The 17,968-nt window shown below is 42.1% G+C and overlaps 1 protein-coding gene across 1 annotated transcript; it reads right to left on the bottom strand.

Annotated features, from left to right (window-relative positions):
- Positions 1-572: 572 nt before the first annotated feature.
- LOC307259092 (E3 SUMO-protein ligase ZBED1-like) lies at positions 573-13,097 on the bottom strand (the record flags this gene model as incomplete). Its single annotated transcript, XM_080038827.1, has 6 exons — positions 573-710; positions 799-1,064; positions 10,956-11,198; positions 11,307-12,542; positions 12,665-12,776; positions 13,029-13,097. The coding sequence occupies 6 exons, from the start codon at positions 13,095-13,097 to the stop codon at positions 573-575; spliced, it is 2,064 nt and encodes a 687-aa protein (XP_079894953.1).
- Positions 13,098-17,968: the final 4,871 nt, after the last annotated feature.

Here is a 17,968-nt window from a genome sequence, read left to right as displayed (position 1 = left end):
TAACATAATGCATTGCACTTCATACATAGAATGAGGTCAGACTTGCTCCAACTAAACAATTTTACAATGATTTAACTTGTATTTAGTTAATAAATTACAGTATTGTTAAATACCTATGTTATGGAATTCATTTTAACAGAAGCAACTCCACCCAATAACAGGAAGAAAATGAAAGAAACCTCAGGGAGAGCAACAGTGGGGGGGGGGGGGGGATCCCTCTCCCAGGGTGGATAGACATGGCATCTACATCACAGTACAAAAGAAAAATCACAGTTAAACAGATTTCAATTACACCATTATTGCTTGATGCAGATATAAAACATTAACGCCAAGATTTATGACGGATGTGCTTTGAGAGATAACGCAGTTGTCAATATTTAACTTAGATGATCAAACTCACATACATGACCATTCACCAGCATGTCATTTTTTTTAATCACAATTAAAAAACAGAAATAGCTGCACATCACTAATGAACAGAAAATATGTGCACAACATTTGATGAAAAAAATAAATCAGATAGTTGACAACCAAAAAAAAGGAAAGCATTGTTTAAATATAATCGTGCTCCATCAAGTGAGCAGCTGGCCTAACAGGAGCAGACAGGTTTGCAGCAATCCTTTCCCTTGTTTGTGTTCTCGGACGTTCCTGTCCTCCTGCTGCAACTTGGTGAACACACTGTTGACCTTCCTCTTGTGGCAGGTCTTCATCTTCATTTAAGAAGTCATTCATCCTGAGGCACAGATTGTGCAAAAATGCACAGCAGGCAATGACGTCAGGGGCAAAGCTCGGACTCACCTCCAGAGCCTTGAACAGTGTGGCCCTCCAGCGAGCCTTCATCATTCCAAAAGCTCGCTCCACAACAGAACGAGCCCTGGAATGATAAACATTGGATCTCTCCTGAACCCGGCCGTGCAGAGGAAGCTTGTAAGGTGTGATGATGGAGATGGGCTTCTCAATGCATGGATAGGCTCCGTCTCCAAGGAGATAGTATCCCTCTGGTGGATACAGCGCCTGGCTGAAGATGGGGCTGTTGTGGAGTACCCTCGCGTCATGGACAGAGCCTGGATAGCCAATAAATACATCAAGAAATCTTCCACTTGCATTGATAAGCATTTGACTGATGGAAAAAGCTTATCATTGATATAATCTGCTTTGTGCTAGTTCCCTGGTGGTTTGATCCGGATATGGCATCCATCAATAGCCCCGGCCGCATGATGGAATGCTGGGCTCTTCGCTAGCTGACAGAAACCCTCTGTAATCTGTGGCAGCTCATCTGGAGTTGGAATTAGGGATGGGCATTTTAAGAAATTCAATTGATCGGTCATCGGGAAAATTAACGAGCAATTATCGAGTAATCGTTATCTTTTTTTACATATTAAAAAATGCCAACAGAACATCCAAAATACAGCGTTTTTACCATAGACTGTATACAAGAGGTTTTTACTCAATCTTTATCCCAAGATTCTCCCATTTTTTTAGGCCTGTTTTGCCAATACCTTTACTTCCAGCCCCAGTTCCTTTATGATAAACTTGTACACATAACATTTCAAAAAATTGTATTGATGATAATCTTAATATAAAAGCATTGACCTGAAACACTATTTACATCCATAATAATATAAGCATGTGAGAGTAAACATTTATTGAATAAAAACAAACTCACTCCCATGCTTCTTTGGCCGCATTTCTTTTTTTGTTAAACATTTTTTCATTGCCGATTATTAATTTGATCAGATGTTTAGTTTTATCCACAGACCCTGGAAATACATAAACGGTTGACAGGCAGCATGTTGTGAAATCAACAAGTGTAAAACGTGTTCGTTCCAAAATATACTACATTACCCTTTCGTGGGATATGTGGGCCTATAAAAACAGTCAATCAAATGTCTGTCTGAGGTAAGAGACCGTTTCATTTATAATTCGGGAAACAAACCGCATGGAACTTACATTTGTAGGTTTCGTCGACTCCGGACATCAGGGCCGGCCCTGACCAATTTGGCGCCCTAGGCAAGATTTTAGCTAGCGCCCCCCATTGCATTGCAGTCAGGTCCACCACTGTTCATACACTCACACAGAACTGGATAGCTTTGTCTTTGACATTTTATTTTAGATAGAAAATAACCCACAAAATAAAAAAACATATTACAAAACAAGTGACATAACATTAAAAAATGAATACAATATTACGATTCGCACAGAAAAATGCAGGCGTTAAAATTTAAAATTATAATCTATTACAAGTATAGTTTAAATAAATCATAACTTTGCATTGAATATAATTCCACACAAAAGCTATATTACAAGATTAAATGACAGAGACTTCTGGTTTGTACTGCTATTTAACTTGATTCCAACAGAGAGCTGTCTACATTTAGATGTTAAGACCTCATCTTCATATCTTAACAAGCTCACCTCACCTTGCTACAGCCTGACTACTCTTGCCTTTGGATCTATTGGTGAAGCCTTTATTCCTCATGCTGCATCACTGGGCTGTGCTAAGGTGGAGAAGATGTCTGCAGGACAGGTGGCTCAAAGTATTTCAAATGAAAACCTGAAGAGAAAAGAGAAGTATACATGTTGTTACATTATTTATAGTTAAAAGTGAAAAGCTTCAATATTTTTTTTATAGTTTGTCTATCCTCAGTAGTTGTCATATTTTAAGCTTAACTCATATTTTGAAATTATAGAATTAACAGTATTAGTAAAAAAGTTGGAGTTGGTTGGAGTTGGAGCCGTCTGTGTCACAACTTCAGCCAGTATTTAGTTTGTTTTCATGTCTTCTTATAGAATTCCGGCATTTTAGACGCTGTTTAGCGTATTACTGCCCTCCACAGGTCAGACGATGTCCTAAATTTTTACATACAGCCCTGTGTTGTGCAGGAACTGCAGAATAGCTTTTGACTTCAGTTGATGGTTCTCACTGTGTCCAAATAAAGAAAAAATAGAAAAAACCTCAACTCCAAGTCCTAACAGTCTATCAAATAATAAACGTCTTTCTGCTCGATATTTTCTGCACTCAAGAAACACATGCTTTACTGTTTCAGGTGTCCCACACTCACACAACCCAGACACATGTTTTCCAACAATAAACAAAAAGTGATTTAACCCACAGTGCCCCAGCCTTAATCTACACCATTTAACTGAATCCCTTCTGGAATGAAAAGTGCAGATACCTCTTTTTTTAACTTGGGATTGTAAAGAGAAATAGTGTCTTCCCCTGCTTTCTTTTTCCCACCCTCTCTGCCATCCCTTCACTAAACCCTCTTTAATTATTTCTCTCAGCTCCACTCTCCCCCGTGATATATGAACGTCTACTTCTCTACCCAAACTCTGTTTGGCGATCTGATCCACCTGCTCATTCCCCTCGACCCCAGCATGTCCAGGAACCCAGCTAAAGGAGATGTTTGACCTAAACCCAATTCTAAAAATCACAGTTAAAATCTCACTAATAATGTCAGGTCTAGCCTTAGATTTCCCCCCTCTTAAGGCTTCCAGAGCAGCTGCAGAGTCAGAGCAGATGATAGCCTCTCTAGATCTGGTTTCCTCAACCCACCATAAAGCCCATAGGATTGCCATTAACTCTGACGTGAAAACCGAGCTCCCATTAGAGATGCGCCGACCAAACTTCACCCCAAGCTGCTCCACATACATTCCAAACCCAGCTTTCCCACTAACTGGATCTTTTGATCCATCTGTAAAAATAATCAACATTTTGTCACTAATTGACTTTAAATATTCTGTTATTTTTGGAGTTGCCAGCTTCTTATCTTTTTCCTGTAGAGAACCAAGTTCAACACTGAGCTCGGGCAGCAGCCAATATGGCATAGGTAGACAGCTTGTATGTTCCGCTACACTTCCCTGATCCATACCCAGCCCCCTAGCCCACTGATTTATTTTAGCAAAGAATGTTTTATACTTATTATCCCCATCAGACTCTTGTAACAGACGCCTTGCTGAAAAAGTTTGATGACACCCACTTAGTTTCACCCAGTACTGTAACCCTAACTTAATACGCCTTAACCATAAAGGCATTTCTCCCATTTCAATAAGCAGGGCAGGGCATTCGAGAAGTTCTAAAGGCCCCACAGCAAAGCCTCAAAGCCCTGGCCTGCAGCACATCTAACCTTGACAGAGCTGATTTAGACGCAGACCCATACACAAAACACCAGGGCCGCCGCTCCCTATACGCAGAGTACGCAGACTGCGTAGGGCACCAAGTTCCTGGGGGGGCACCCCAAAAAAAAAAATTATAATTTTATTTTTATTTTTAATTAAAAAGGAAAAAGAGATGGTCTGGGGGCCCCCCAAAATAGTTTATTTTTTTTTAAAGTTCATGATAATCATTACATTACAAAAAATATATAAATTAGTTATGAACAGGCCCATCGTTGTTTTTTCTTAATTGTGTAACCTATCCAGGGGTGGATTACTGCACAGGTACACCGGGCACAGGCCCAGGGGCCCAAGGGCTCAGGGGGGCCCCTAGCCAGAGATACTGATCGTAACTTTTCATGTTGCATAGTAAAAGAGCTCAGTCACTGATGTCAATAACAGGGTCCAAAAAGGAATAGCCTAAATATAAACACTCATTAAAATGTAACAAGATATAAATCATCATGGGCCCCTCAACTAGTAGGGGAGAAATACAAAAGCAAGTTAAAAACAACAGCATTAGTAGCTCTGTCTAAGGGGGTTGAAGGCCCCCTCACACATACACAAATAAACTTTATATGTGTGAATTCTAAATTGTTCATATCCACCCTTTATCTGTTGAAATGGGCCCCTCCATCATAGAACATGGGTCTGCAGACCAATCTACAGTTTTTACAGTTGCAGAGTAAAGAGTGCTACCTGGTTAAGAAAAATCTGAAAATAATGTTCCTTCTGCATCTCAGGATTTGATATCTCTCTAGTCTCTAAAATGTCCTCACAAAGTGCACCAGGTTGATGCATTTTACTTTAAAAAGGTAAAAAAAAATCCACCCACCCCCCAACAAGGTACAGGGTCCCTCCAACAATACCCCAAAATCCTGTGGGAAACACTGACTTCTTTAATATGTTTTTGCCATTAATTGTATGTATCCGTGTAGAAAATTCAGTGTACCTGACTGGATAGGGACAAGTGGGGGGCCCTTTAAGAGTGTAAGCCCAGGGGCCCATTATCTCATAATCAGTCTATGATCCTATCACTCAATTCCTTTGCAAAGGCAGTTTCCTTTGCAAAGTTAAGCTGTTCTTTCTGTTAGTAAATGCTGGCAAATGTGCCAAAAAGCAGTCGCAGAGATCTTGCAAGGGCAAAAAAATTTCGCTCGCGCCCTACGGACGCGAGCTTCTGGGTCTTTTTTTTTGGGGGGGGGGGTGGGGGGGGCATCACTGACAATTTCTGCTTAGGGCACCCAAAAGCGCAGCAGCGGCCCTGCAAAACACCCATAGTCAAGAGAAGATCTGATCATGGCCTGGAAAATCAAAAGCATTGATTCCCTGTCAGCGCCCCACTCACACCCAGCTAGACTTCTGATAACATTCACCACTTTTCCGCACTTCGACACAATTTTATTGATGTGCACAGCCCAAGTCATCCGCTCTTCAAACCAAATGCCCAAAAATTTGAAAACCTTTACCTTCTCCAGTGAAGACCCATACATTTGCAACCCAATATTAGGCAACTTCCTTTTAAAGCCAAATACCATATACTTAGAGGCAGAAATTTTGAAGCCCCACGTGTTCCCCCATTCCTCTACTGACACTAACGCTCTCTGAGCCTGCTTTAAAATGAACTCAACATTGCGCCCTCTTTTCCAGATAGCCCCATCATCAGCAAACAAGGACAACCCAAACCCTCCCTCAATTTTACAGAAAATGTTATTAATCATTATGTTAAATAAAACCGGACTAATAACGCTTCCCTGTTGAGTACCATTCTCTATTTCTACACTCTTTGAGCTAACACCACCCACCATGACTTGAATAGTTCTGTTCATTAAAAAGTCCCTAATCCAATTAAACATCCGCCCCCTCACTCCTAAGTCAAACATTTTGATCATTAAACCCTCCTTCCACAAAGAGTCATATGCTTTCTCAATATCTAAAAATACACAAACTACACTTTCCCTATTGCTAAATGCCCTTTTAATATCCTGGTCTAAAACTGCAACCGACTCCATTGTGGACCTCCCATTTCGGAAACCATTTTGATAGTTCACAATGAGTCCTTTGGTCTCTAAAAAATACACTAATCTATTAGTGACAATTCTCTCCATAATTTTACATAGCACTGCTGTAAGTGCTATAGGACGGTATGAACTAGGGTCAGATGCCTCCTTGCCTGGCTTCAAGATAGGGACCACAACCGCATGTTTCCACTCCTTTGGCAAACGGCCCCCTGCCCACACAGTGTTAAACAAAGCCAAAATATCCTCGAGGACAACGTCATCCAGATGTTTAAATAACTCATACGACAGCCTATCCCTCCCTGGGGTAGTGTTCGCCCCCGACATAATTGTTTCCCTCAACTCTTTAATGGTGAAAAACAGATTTATTGGATTTACATTATCTAAGCTCTCTATCAATTTCCCCTGATTAGCAGCCATCAATTCTGTCCTTTTCTCACACCTTTCAACTCCCAGGCTCCCTGAGCTGTGCACCTCTTGAAAACTTTCCACAAACATGTCAGCTTTATCTTTACTGGAGATTGCAACAGCCTCACCTTGCTGTAGCACAGGTATGGACCTACTTTTGTACACCCCTGACATTTTACGTACCGCTGACCATAGCTGTTTTACTGGGGTTTCAGGCCCTAGAGTACCACAGAAATTCCTCCAACTACATCTCTTTGCCTCTTTAATTACTTTTCTTGCCACTGCCCTTAGTCTCTTATATTCTATTACATTAACCATTATTGGATACTTTTTTAATCTTCTGTATGCCACATTCCTATTTCTGACAGCTTCATCACATTCTTTATTCCACCATGGAACCAGCACACGGGGCCTAGGTGCTTGCTTTAAAGTAATGGAGCAACGGGCAGCCTCATGTAATGTCAAGCTAATGGCAGCATTCCAGTCATCTACAGAACACTCACTGTCACCCTCTTCAATTAAGCTGCGAGCACGCTCCTGGAATTTCCCCCAATTGGCTTTACAGAAATTATATTTAGGAATCCTCACCTCCACTTCTCTCCTCACATCCCTCCCAACCCTACAAGTAATTGGGTAATGATCACTACCCAGAGTCTTTCCTTCCATTACATCCCATTCACCGACTCTTGCTAAACTTGAAGAGGCAACTGATAAATCTATGTGACTACATTTATTTCTCATAACATCATACCTAGTTGGCCTTGCATCATTTAGTACTACCAAACCATACTTATCCAAAAAATCTTCTACTACCACACCATTACTATCTCTATGATAACTTCCCCATAATGGGTTATGTGCATTAAAATCTCCAACCCATATAACAGGACACCTTATCTTATCCATTATTTCGTCAAAGTCTGACACTAACAAAGGTTTACAGGGGTTATAATAATTTAACACAGTTATAGGATTGTGATGACTCCAAACTTCCACAGCCAAGCATTCACTACAAGAAGAAACCTCAAGTTTTCTATATTGCACTCCACTCCTAACAAAAGTTGCACAACCCCCACCTGATCTATCAGGCCTATCTAATCTCAAGCAATCATATCCTGGGATGACAAAATCCAGACAGGGCTTTAGCCATGTTTCTTGCACACATATTAACTCTGGTGGCTCTTTAAGTTCACCCACCCATTTCTTTAACTCCTGGCCATTCGCGATCAAACTCCGGGCATTCCACTGAAAAATACACAACATTAAAACGTTAAGGAACAACAAAGCCATCGCTTATATCTTTCATACTGCTGGCCCTCGACAACTGTGACGTGTTAATGTCCCGATTCTCCGTCATGTATTGGTGTAATCTTTCTGGCATCTGCTTCGTACCAAGAAACCTTTCAGCTGCCCCCACCACTAGCTTGATGATGTCTGACCTGTTGGCTGCCTTTTGAGCTCCCACTAACACATCAGCAATGAAAGACAAGAACAACTCCTTATTAAATATCAGCATGCCAGAGAGAGATTCCGGCAACAGTTTTGACACATTTCGCTGGCTCCCAGTCACTAATTCCCTAGCACCGGAAACTGTGCGTTCTCTCGCCACTTTTTGCACTGCCTCTGCATATGACAACTGATCCTTTTCCCTCACAGCCTGCACCCGCCTAGCCTGAACTGAATGCACACAACCCCTGAATGCTGCTGCATGATTCCCACCACAATTAGTACACTTCGGGTTATCTGTCTCACAATTTTGGATAGCATGATCCCCACCACATTTTGCGCACCTTCTTTTCCCTCGACAAGACCCAGCCACATGCCCAAAACGCTGAATATAAAAAATATATAAAAAAAGCATATAAAAAAAAACATTAGGCTATGCCTTCCCCCCAGACCGGGATTCGAACCCCGCTCCTTTACTCCCTAGGCCAGGGGTGGCCAACCAGTCAGAGACAAAGAGCCAAATTTTTTACTGTGTTACTGCAAAGAGCCACATCGTACACACGGGTACACACAGTGGCGATTCCAGGAAATTTTGACTGGGGGTGGCCAAGGTGGGCCACAGAGTTAGAGTGGGGTGGCCATCGCACCCCTGAATCAATAGCATGTGATATGCTCTACAACCAATTCAAAGATGATTTATAATCCCAAATGCCCAAATCATGTTAGTATCCATTGTAATGTTTGTCAGAAAACTAAACCCCTGAAGGGGTGTCTGGGGGCATCCCCCCCAGAAGATTTTTTTGTGTTTTTAACATGTAATCTAAGCATTCTGGTGCATTCTGGCGAAGAAAATAAAGGAAAAAGTCAATATTTATTTCAGATCAGATGAATAGTAAAATTAGCAAGACAACATAACTTGCTAGCAGCCAGATGCCTAACAACTGCACAGAGGGACGGATGACCACTAGCTTTTGACCAAATATCTTGCTAAAAAAATAAACCTTTATTTATGAAAGTCTGCCCTTGCTAAGAACATGTTACACTTGCTAACTACAAACTTTATTTTTTTTATTCAGATTTCAAAAATCTGCTGGGACACGTGCCTATACACATGCATAGGTGGCACGCATGTCACAAGCACACTTATGCTGTTTTCAAGACCTTTGCTGACCCGAGACCAGTTCTAGTGGCCACAGTCCTACCATTAATTTAGTAATTGAAAATTGGGGGGGGGGGGGGGGGGGGGGCGTTTTTATTTTCACGGGGAGCTTGCACATGCATGCACAAGCATTATTTATTAAAAAAAAAAAAAAAAAAACAGGGGGCCCCACACTAGGACTTGAAACGGGCCCCCAGATCGTTAAGGCCGCCCCTGTGATAATGACAGGACTGGACTCCTACAGTACTAAAGACGACAGGGCAGTCATTTTCAACAATGAACATTGTGTGCACTGCCTCACACACAAACTCTCAGTTCAACCAAGTCCACAAACAAAAATATAACAATTTAAAATAGCGTTTTTCTCTTACTATGCATGTTGCTTTGTGGGACTTACTTTTAGCATGGAGAGAGCTGAAGTGGCGCCGAAGATTTGAAGCCTTGAAATGCGCAAATGACACCTGGCATATAAGGCAGAATGGCCTGCCATAACGTTCAACAAAAAATATGAACTCTCCCACTCTGTTTCGGAGCGAACTTGACACAAATAGTTTACTCACGGAAAACCTCCCTCCAAGCTGAGCGGGCAGTTTTATGTTGCGTCCGCACCAAACGTTTGCGAACGTTATGTTGCGTCCTCAATTAAACATTTGCGAACAGGCATAGGGCATACACATAGGGCCTACACATTAATACAATTAAAAATGAAATAATAGACAACATGTAAAACGAACGTAAGAGCCGCATGAAACGTTTGCGAACATGCACACACATAGGCCCACACAAAAAAAAAGTATAAAAAAAAAAAAAAAAAAAAAAATTATAATCACATAATTTGATATGAATTGAAGAGCCGCACGAAGCTGGGCAAAGAGCCGCATGCGGCTCGCGAGCCGCGGGTTGGCCACCCCTGCCCTAGGCAGTGTGTTATCCCCTAGTCTAATCCAGTCGATGGTATTACATCGTTCTATTACATAAATACTATGCACAACTCCCGTAAACGATTGTAGCATCGATTGTGTTATTTTTTTTCCCATTAAATAATTAGGCGTTGACCATCTGGCTTCGGGCAAGGTGGTTGGGTGTGCTTGAGTAACTCTGAAAGGGGGTGATTATGTGGATGGGATGGGGTTAGACACTCAAAGATTTGTAATGAGGTATTGCCTTATGGATTGAGCCGGTTTCTTTGTTTTGCTCAAAGCTTCTCCACCGAACCGCGGACCAGTGCAAGTGATTCATTCAGGCAACGAACCAGTTGCTGCTTCGGACGTCATATGTCACGTGATTGTTTTCGCTCTGAAGCAAGCTGCTTTAGTCTGCATTAGTAATTCAACGGCTTATGCATTGAGCCGGTTTCTTTTTTTGCTCAAAGCTTCTCCACCGAAACACGGAAAATGATTTGATCCACACTTACACTAAGACTGAATATCATGTTATATTTACAAAACCAGGGACAGGGGTTGCAAATTAGTCTTGTCTAGAAACCTGTATGCATGGCATCTATTTTATATGAAACAATGTATTTGTCCCTGCTCAATAAACTTCTAAATATAAAAAAAAATAAAGATTGATGAATGTGTGTATTGTGCTTGTGTTACTGAGGAGAATGGAAAGATGGCATGTTGGGTGTGCTTGTGTAACTATGGCAGGAGGTAATTATGGAAATACGGGGTGATTATGGAACATTCAAAGATTTTTATTTAGGTACATTATCTTTTCCACAGTTTTAGGGTTGAGCCGGTTCCTTTTCTTGCTCACAATTTCTCCACATTTTGAGAAGATTCGCTCCGATGGTACAGAGGATGCTGGCGTGCATAAAAATGTGTTCGCCAGCTTGAACAGATGCGAGTAAACATGCTTGTGTTCCCGCCAGTACTCCAGTGGATCTTGTGATCTGGAGATGGGTGGATCCGTTAAGTAATGCTGCACCTCCACAGTTGCATCGGATGTAGCGTTATTCCCCTTTCTTGCCTGGGAGGCATCCCTGTCAAGGCTTTCCCACAGGTTTATCACTGAAAGACAAACATGAAATTAATCATCAGTACAGAAAAGTTCAATTTGTATCTATTTCTACTTGTACTTACTTTGTCCTACATTTTATCACATAATTATATAATTACCTGTTGAAGGAGGATTTTCCACATTCGCTGTTGCTGCTTGGGCCGATGTGGAGGGATGTTCCTCTGTCGGTGTGTCAGGTGGTGTGTCCAGTGTGTGCCGCATTAATTGTGTGCATTGTGCTATTAGTCTTTTTACGGAAGCCTGTGCCTGTACTTGATTGTGAAATCCCATTGTTTTGTATCTTGGATCCAAAAGTGTTGCCAGTGCCAGGGCTGTCTGGGTCTCCGCAGTTTCAAATTTGTTTTGCATGAAGGACAGCAGGTTCTGTCCCAAAAGTTTTGCTGTGGGGTGCCTTGTGTTCTCCATCTCCCCATGCAGATATATATTTAACATTTTGGTCATTGGGATGACCTTGGACCCTGACACTCTCTTCTCCTCTGACAATTCAACGGTTGCCTGGTTGAAGGGGGCAAGCAGATGTAGGCATGCATCCGTTGTTGCGTAGTCCTCAGAGGACAGAGGTGTCACATCTGTTGTGAGGGTCGCGAGAGCTGCCCCTACTGCCTGTCTCTCCTGGAAGAGGCGCTGGAGCATAAGGAATGTGCTGTTCCAGCGTGTGTCCACCTCCTGGATGAGCTTCATGACTGGCCTGTTCATTTGCTCCTGCACTGCTTTCAGCTTCTCTTTTGCTGTAGTACTGGTTCTGAAAAATTTAACAACTTTGCGTGCCCTTGTGCGTAGGTCCTCTAAACCTGGTGTAGCATCCATGGACTTCTTCACCACTAAATCCAGTGTGTGGGCAAAACAAAGTGCATGTCTCAAATTTAATATTCTGACGCAGGCAATCATGTTGGCTCCCGCATCAGTCACGATCGAAGCCACTTTCCTCTCAATGTCCCATTCCTCCATGAGAGACCTCATTGCTGCAGAAATGTTAACAGCTGTATGAGTCTCGGGGAAAGGCAGCACTCCCAAAAGCACTGTGGCCAGCTTCGAAGTGTCATCGGCATAATGGCCGGTGACCGCGAGGTATGCCTCCATATTGATGGAGGTCCACATGTCTGAAGTCAGACTCACAGCCTGTACCTTCTGCATGTCAGCCTTCGCCTTGGTCTTCTCCTCCTCGTACTTCCGGAAAACCATGTTCTTCACAGCCTTTCTGGATGGCATGGTGTAGGTTGGATCCAGCAATGCCACAAATGCCTTGAATCCACAGTCCTCAACGATGGAAAAAGGTTGCGAGTCCTTCACCACCATGTTCACCAGAGCCTCATCCAGCTGCTGCTTCCGGTCCACTAAGACAAATGAATAAATAAAAATAAAATTAATAAAACAAAATAAGGATTAATGGAATACAGTTAAATCATATTATTGTGTAGTGTGTCTATTTAAAAATATTGTAATACATAAAGCCTACCTTGAGGTGAGTTCCCCTGGTTAGCAGCTCCATGCTTGGCAGTGAAGTGCCTAATCATGGAGGAAGTATTCCCATGATACTTCAGCTCAGTTGAACACATCAAGCACCGGACCTGTAGAGAAAGCCATTAGCAAATAAAAATGCAATTTGAGTGTATACACCTATACCTATAGCTACCTTATATAGACTTGAAATAGACCATAGCTATATTGCCTTGGCCTATAGGCCTATATTGGCTATATAGCTATGGTCTGCACACATACATACATGGTAGCCTATATTACTGTCAGAAAGTTACTGTTGTACATATGTTTTCCTCTGTTTCATATTAAACCATATAGTATTAAACAGCTAGCACACTTACCTTATCAGGTGCGATCAAATCAAAGTGTTCCCACATGTTAGAACGACCTCTCTTCCTGGCTGGCTCCATATTGATCAGACAAAACTCCAATACAATGTGATACCAACGATTCCAAGATTCCAACGATTCCAACGATTCCAACAATTCCAACAACTCCAAAAACTCCACAGCAACGTAGTAGGCGCTAAATACAACAACCCACATATTGTCCATAGTTTCGAGCCGTTATAAAGGGTTTATGGCGCTCAAATTCAAAAGTGTCAACCTGTCACCTGTCAGATACGAGACGATTCATTGGGCCATTGCCAGTGACTCACTTGATTGGACCACGAACCAAGCCGGAACCAGTCAGGTGATTCATTCCGATTCATTCAGGCAACGAAGCAGTTGCTGGTTCGGACGTCATATGTCACGTGGTTTTATTATGATAGCCTATATTTACGAATAAGATTGATCAAAATACAGATGTCTAAATTGTTCTTAAAAGGATAGGCCAGCCTATGTCCAAATAGGCTAACTGATGTAGGCTAGGATATAATTGAAACAGCATTTTATAAAAACCTATAGCCTAACATATTGACTTATTCTATTCATTCACTTTTAAATGTTTTTTTCGCTTTTCTACTGTGTATTATGTATTTTAATCTTGCCTCTTGCAAAGCACTTTGAATGGCCTTGTGCCTGAATTGTGCTATAAAAATAAAGTTGCCTTGCATTTTCCTCATACCGGGAGTTGAACCCCGACCGCCCACTCCACAGTCAGTGTGTTATCCCCTAGCCTAATCTTGTTGACCCTTCGTTTTGTTTAATTACATAAATAGTCTTCACAACTCCCGTAAACGGTTGTTGCGCCGATTGTGTTATTTTATTTCATTAAATAATTAGGCGGTGATCAGCTGGCTTCGGGCAAGGTGGTTGGGTGTGCTTGAGTAACTCTGAAAGGGGGTGATTATGTGGATGGGATGGGGTTAGACACTCAAAGATTTGTATTGAGGTAGGCTGCCTTAGTTTTTCAACGGCTTATGAATCGAGCCGGTTTCTTTGTTTTGCTCAAAGCTTCTCCACCGAGCCGCGGACCAGTGCAAGTGATTCATTCAGGCAACGAACCAGTTGCTGCTTCGGATGTCATATGTCACGTGATTTTTTTCACTCTGAAGCAAGCTTCGAAGCAGTGCTTCTTGGGAATTGTAGATCAGGGTTTGAAGCAAGCATCGAAGCTTCAGTGTCACACTGCCATCACTACCTGCCTGCCTGTTCCCGTTTTTGACCTTGGACTTTCCTTTTTGCCTGCCCCAACTGGACTTGTTTGCCACGCTGTGTTACTACCTGGTTTGTCATCCACTTTTCATTAAATCTGTTTTTGAATCTGAACAGTTTCCTGTGTCGTGCAGTTGGGTTTTTGTCTGTCTTTCCTGGAAACCTGACAGTCTGGCTCAGACCTGCACAATTATGACGCTTGTCTTGCAGAGCGCACAGCATTATGGTTAGACTTTTTGTCCGACTTGCACCTGTGGCTGGCTGCGGCTCGGCTGCATGAGACTTTGAAGTACCGCAGGATCAAGACGGACACAGACACTGGGGCTGTATCCCATTACAGAGACCGCCTCCTTGGTAGGACGCAGTCTTGCGGTCTATGAAGGCTATAGCCTATGAAGGCCGATTCGAAGGCCGAACGAGCGTTGTTAAACGGGACGGTCTCCGCAGGTCTCCGTTTACGAGCATTTCCGGTTTGCGTAGGGAGGACTCGCCGCTCCTGTGCTGCCTAGCAACCCTGATAGCTGCCAACGGAAACAGCCTTGTCAACAGAGGAAAAAAGAAAAAGAAGTTGCCTACCAGACGAAAAGTACAAGAAAAAAAGAAAGGAAGATAAAAGTTAAGAAGATGGAGCAACACGTTGCTGTTTTGTTATTTTTTATTTTATTGTATGCCATCTCTGAAAAAAACGCAATGAATCATGGGATATGTTGGGCTGCGAAGGATACATCTGATGCAGCCTTCAAAACCGTGAAACGAAGGCTGCATTTCTCGGCCGCATATGAGGAGCCTTGCAAGGAGCCTTGCAATTGGAACAACCTTTGCGCGCCGCTATGACGCAATCGGTCTTCAAATGCAGCCTTCGTAGACCGCAACCCCTGAATCGAGATACAGCCTGGAGCAAGTCGCTGCAGTTTCTCCCCACGGGCTGCGGGAGCAAAATGTTTGATGGGAAGCGTGTTGCTGACAGGCGGAGCTGAGCTCTAATTGGGAGTTTAAACCCCGTGACTTTGATGCATTTCCCCAATTGGTTACGCAAAAGTCTGACATCACCGCTCAAAATTTAATTACGATCCATTCTTTTTGATTTTAATTTATGTTTAATCATTAGGCCGCCACAGTATATGCATCTAAGCAGAAATATATTTAATCAGAGTTAAACCTCCACTGGTCTGAACCCTTGACAAAGAAATAATTTGGATGTTTAACTCTCCTGTATAGATTTATATAAAAGTGAACACAAACTTGAGTTACATAAGATCTTGATGAAGTGATTATAAGAATAACCCAATCCACCAGAACTCGGATTGATTTAGTGTTCAGTAACAGACCGGAGAGAACCTCAAAAACTTACAACATGATAACTGGGCTTTCTGACCACAATCTAACTCTTGTGGTCAGAAAGTTTACAAAAAAGAGATTTAGCTCCTCTACTAAGGAACATGAAAGCATTAGAATCCCCAAGAACATGCAAGAGTGTTTTAAAAACGCTATTCATAGTTTTAACTGGAATGATCTGTTATTTGGAAAAAACCTGAGTGAGGGCAATCAAATATTCTCAAGTAAAATTCAGAGTATAATTGCAGAATTTTCTCGTAGCATTAGGAGTAGGAAGAGAGAACAGTCTTCCCTGGATAAATGCAGACATTTTGAAACTAATGAAAGAACGTGATCTTGCATTAAAAACGGCCATTAGAACAACATTTTATCATGTGATAACAGGTCTGAGGAAAGCTAGGGCTGATTTCTTTATTAAAATTGTTAAAAAAAACTCATGGGACAACATCATAGCGCAGGAAGGTCAATTGAACTTGACTTGAATGGAAAGCTGACCAAGGACCCAGCTGAAGTAGCAGTAGCTCTTAATCGATACTTTGTTGATTCTGTAGCAACTATTGCAAAGGGCTTCTCGACTGATCATGTTAATGTGTCCTCGGTAAACACATTGGAGCCAGCCTTCAGTATTAACACTGTCTCAGAAATAAAAATCACAGGTATTATTAGATCTCTCAAATCCGCAAAAGCAAAAGATTCATTTGGTATGGACTCAACGATGCTTAAAGATATCGGTTCATCATTAGCTAATCCTATCACTAAAATTGTTAATCTTTCAATATCCCAAGGGCAGTTTCCAGGTATTTGGAAATCTGCAATTGTCACGCCAATTTTCAAATCTGGTGATCATCATTCCGCCTGTAACTATAGGCCGATCAGCATCCTCCCTATAATGTCTAAAGTAGCAGAGAAGTGTATAGCTGAGCAAATAATACACCACCTGAACAACAGCTCATTCCCCCTCCATCCAATGCAATTTGGCTTCAGATCCAACCACTCAACCGAGACGGCTAATTGTTTTTTCATTGAGAAAATTAAATCACTGTTGGATAAGCGTGGCGTTGTCGGTGCTGTCTTTCTTGATCTCCGTAAAGCATTTGACACTGTGAATCACAGGGTTCTTTTATCCAAGTTATCCAATTTAAATGTTTCAGTTGAGGCACGTCAATGGGTTGAATCATACCTTTTTAAAGGGAAAATTCGCCCATTTTCATGTGAATGGTATATCAGGGCCGAGTATATTAGTAGTCTATTGAAAAAAGCCCCCCAAAAATTGATCCGAATTGGCAGAGAGCACAATGATTTCGGATTTAAACTGATGACGCGGGGCTGACGTAGCCGTTTTTACAGTTCCTACAGGCCCCAGGATGCATTGCGCGGGGGGGGTACGCTCTGCAGCCTGCCCAGATTCCGAGCTGCTCGCGTTACCATGGTGACATAAACACAGCACGGACCTGACCCGTAAGCAGTACAGTAATAGCGCGCTTCGTATTATTTCACTGTTGGACTACTACCACAAAGAAAACATGCCGTCCTATAATGTGCCTAGATGCGCCAACTTTAGGAAACAGAAAAGAAGCAGGAGTAAGCGTAAGCTGAAGATACTGGCCCTACCTGTTGCCTATTCACCGGCGTGATGCATAGCCCCAGCCCCGGGAAAAAGAATCCGAATAAAGGTAAGCTAACGTGAGCTAAATTGCATAGTAGCCTACTGTAGTTAGTATCAGTGTTTCCCCTACATTAATAACTGTGCTGCCCACACCGCTGTTGAATATTGTGTCCCGGTGTAAGGCTGATAGATGGGGCAAGGAGGAATTAGTCTACCGGTTGTAGCTGTAGCCAAGTTACCTTAGCCGCTAAGCTAAAGTTAGAAGTGAACTCGTGAGGGGGGCAGTAGGCCCCTCTGTGTATCCTTGAGGAAGATTTAGTTGCATTTGCAAGACTGTTTGTGTGTGACTGTGTGTTTGTTTTCCATGTGCATGGTTATTAGCGATGTCGTTAAAATGATCAGCTTTCCAAAACCATAAACAATTGCTATGCTGATGGTGATTGCTGGGTGATTAGCACTGATGTCCCTAGCCTTGTGTCGTCTTGGCTCTTCCTAATGCAAATGCATAGCCACACCCTGGCATACAGTATGCTTGGCTGCTAATATAAACATGATGTCTTCTTAGACAAAAGACTACTATTGTGTTAGTGCACTAACTGACTGACCTATCTATGGTTACATAGTGGTTTGTCTGTTTTATATATTTATTGCAACAGCAACATTATCTTTACAGTATAACACATTGATTTTTCTTTTGTCATCTCTTCAGTGCTGGCCTTGTGATACAATCATAATTTGTCAT

Source organism: Ammodytes marinus (genome assembly GCF_949987685.1).
Source record: "Ammodytes marinus genome assembly, chromosome: 13".
In the NCBI taxonomy this organism is placed as follows: domain Eukaryota; kingdom Metazoa; phylum Chordata; class Actinopteri; order Uranoscopiformes; family Ammodytidae; genus Ammodytes; species Ammodytes marinus.
This window is presented reverse-complemented; position numbering and strand designations above follow the sequence as displayed.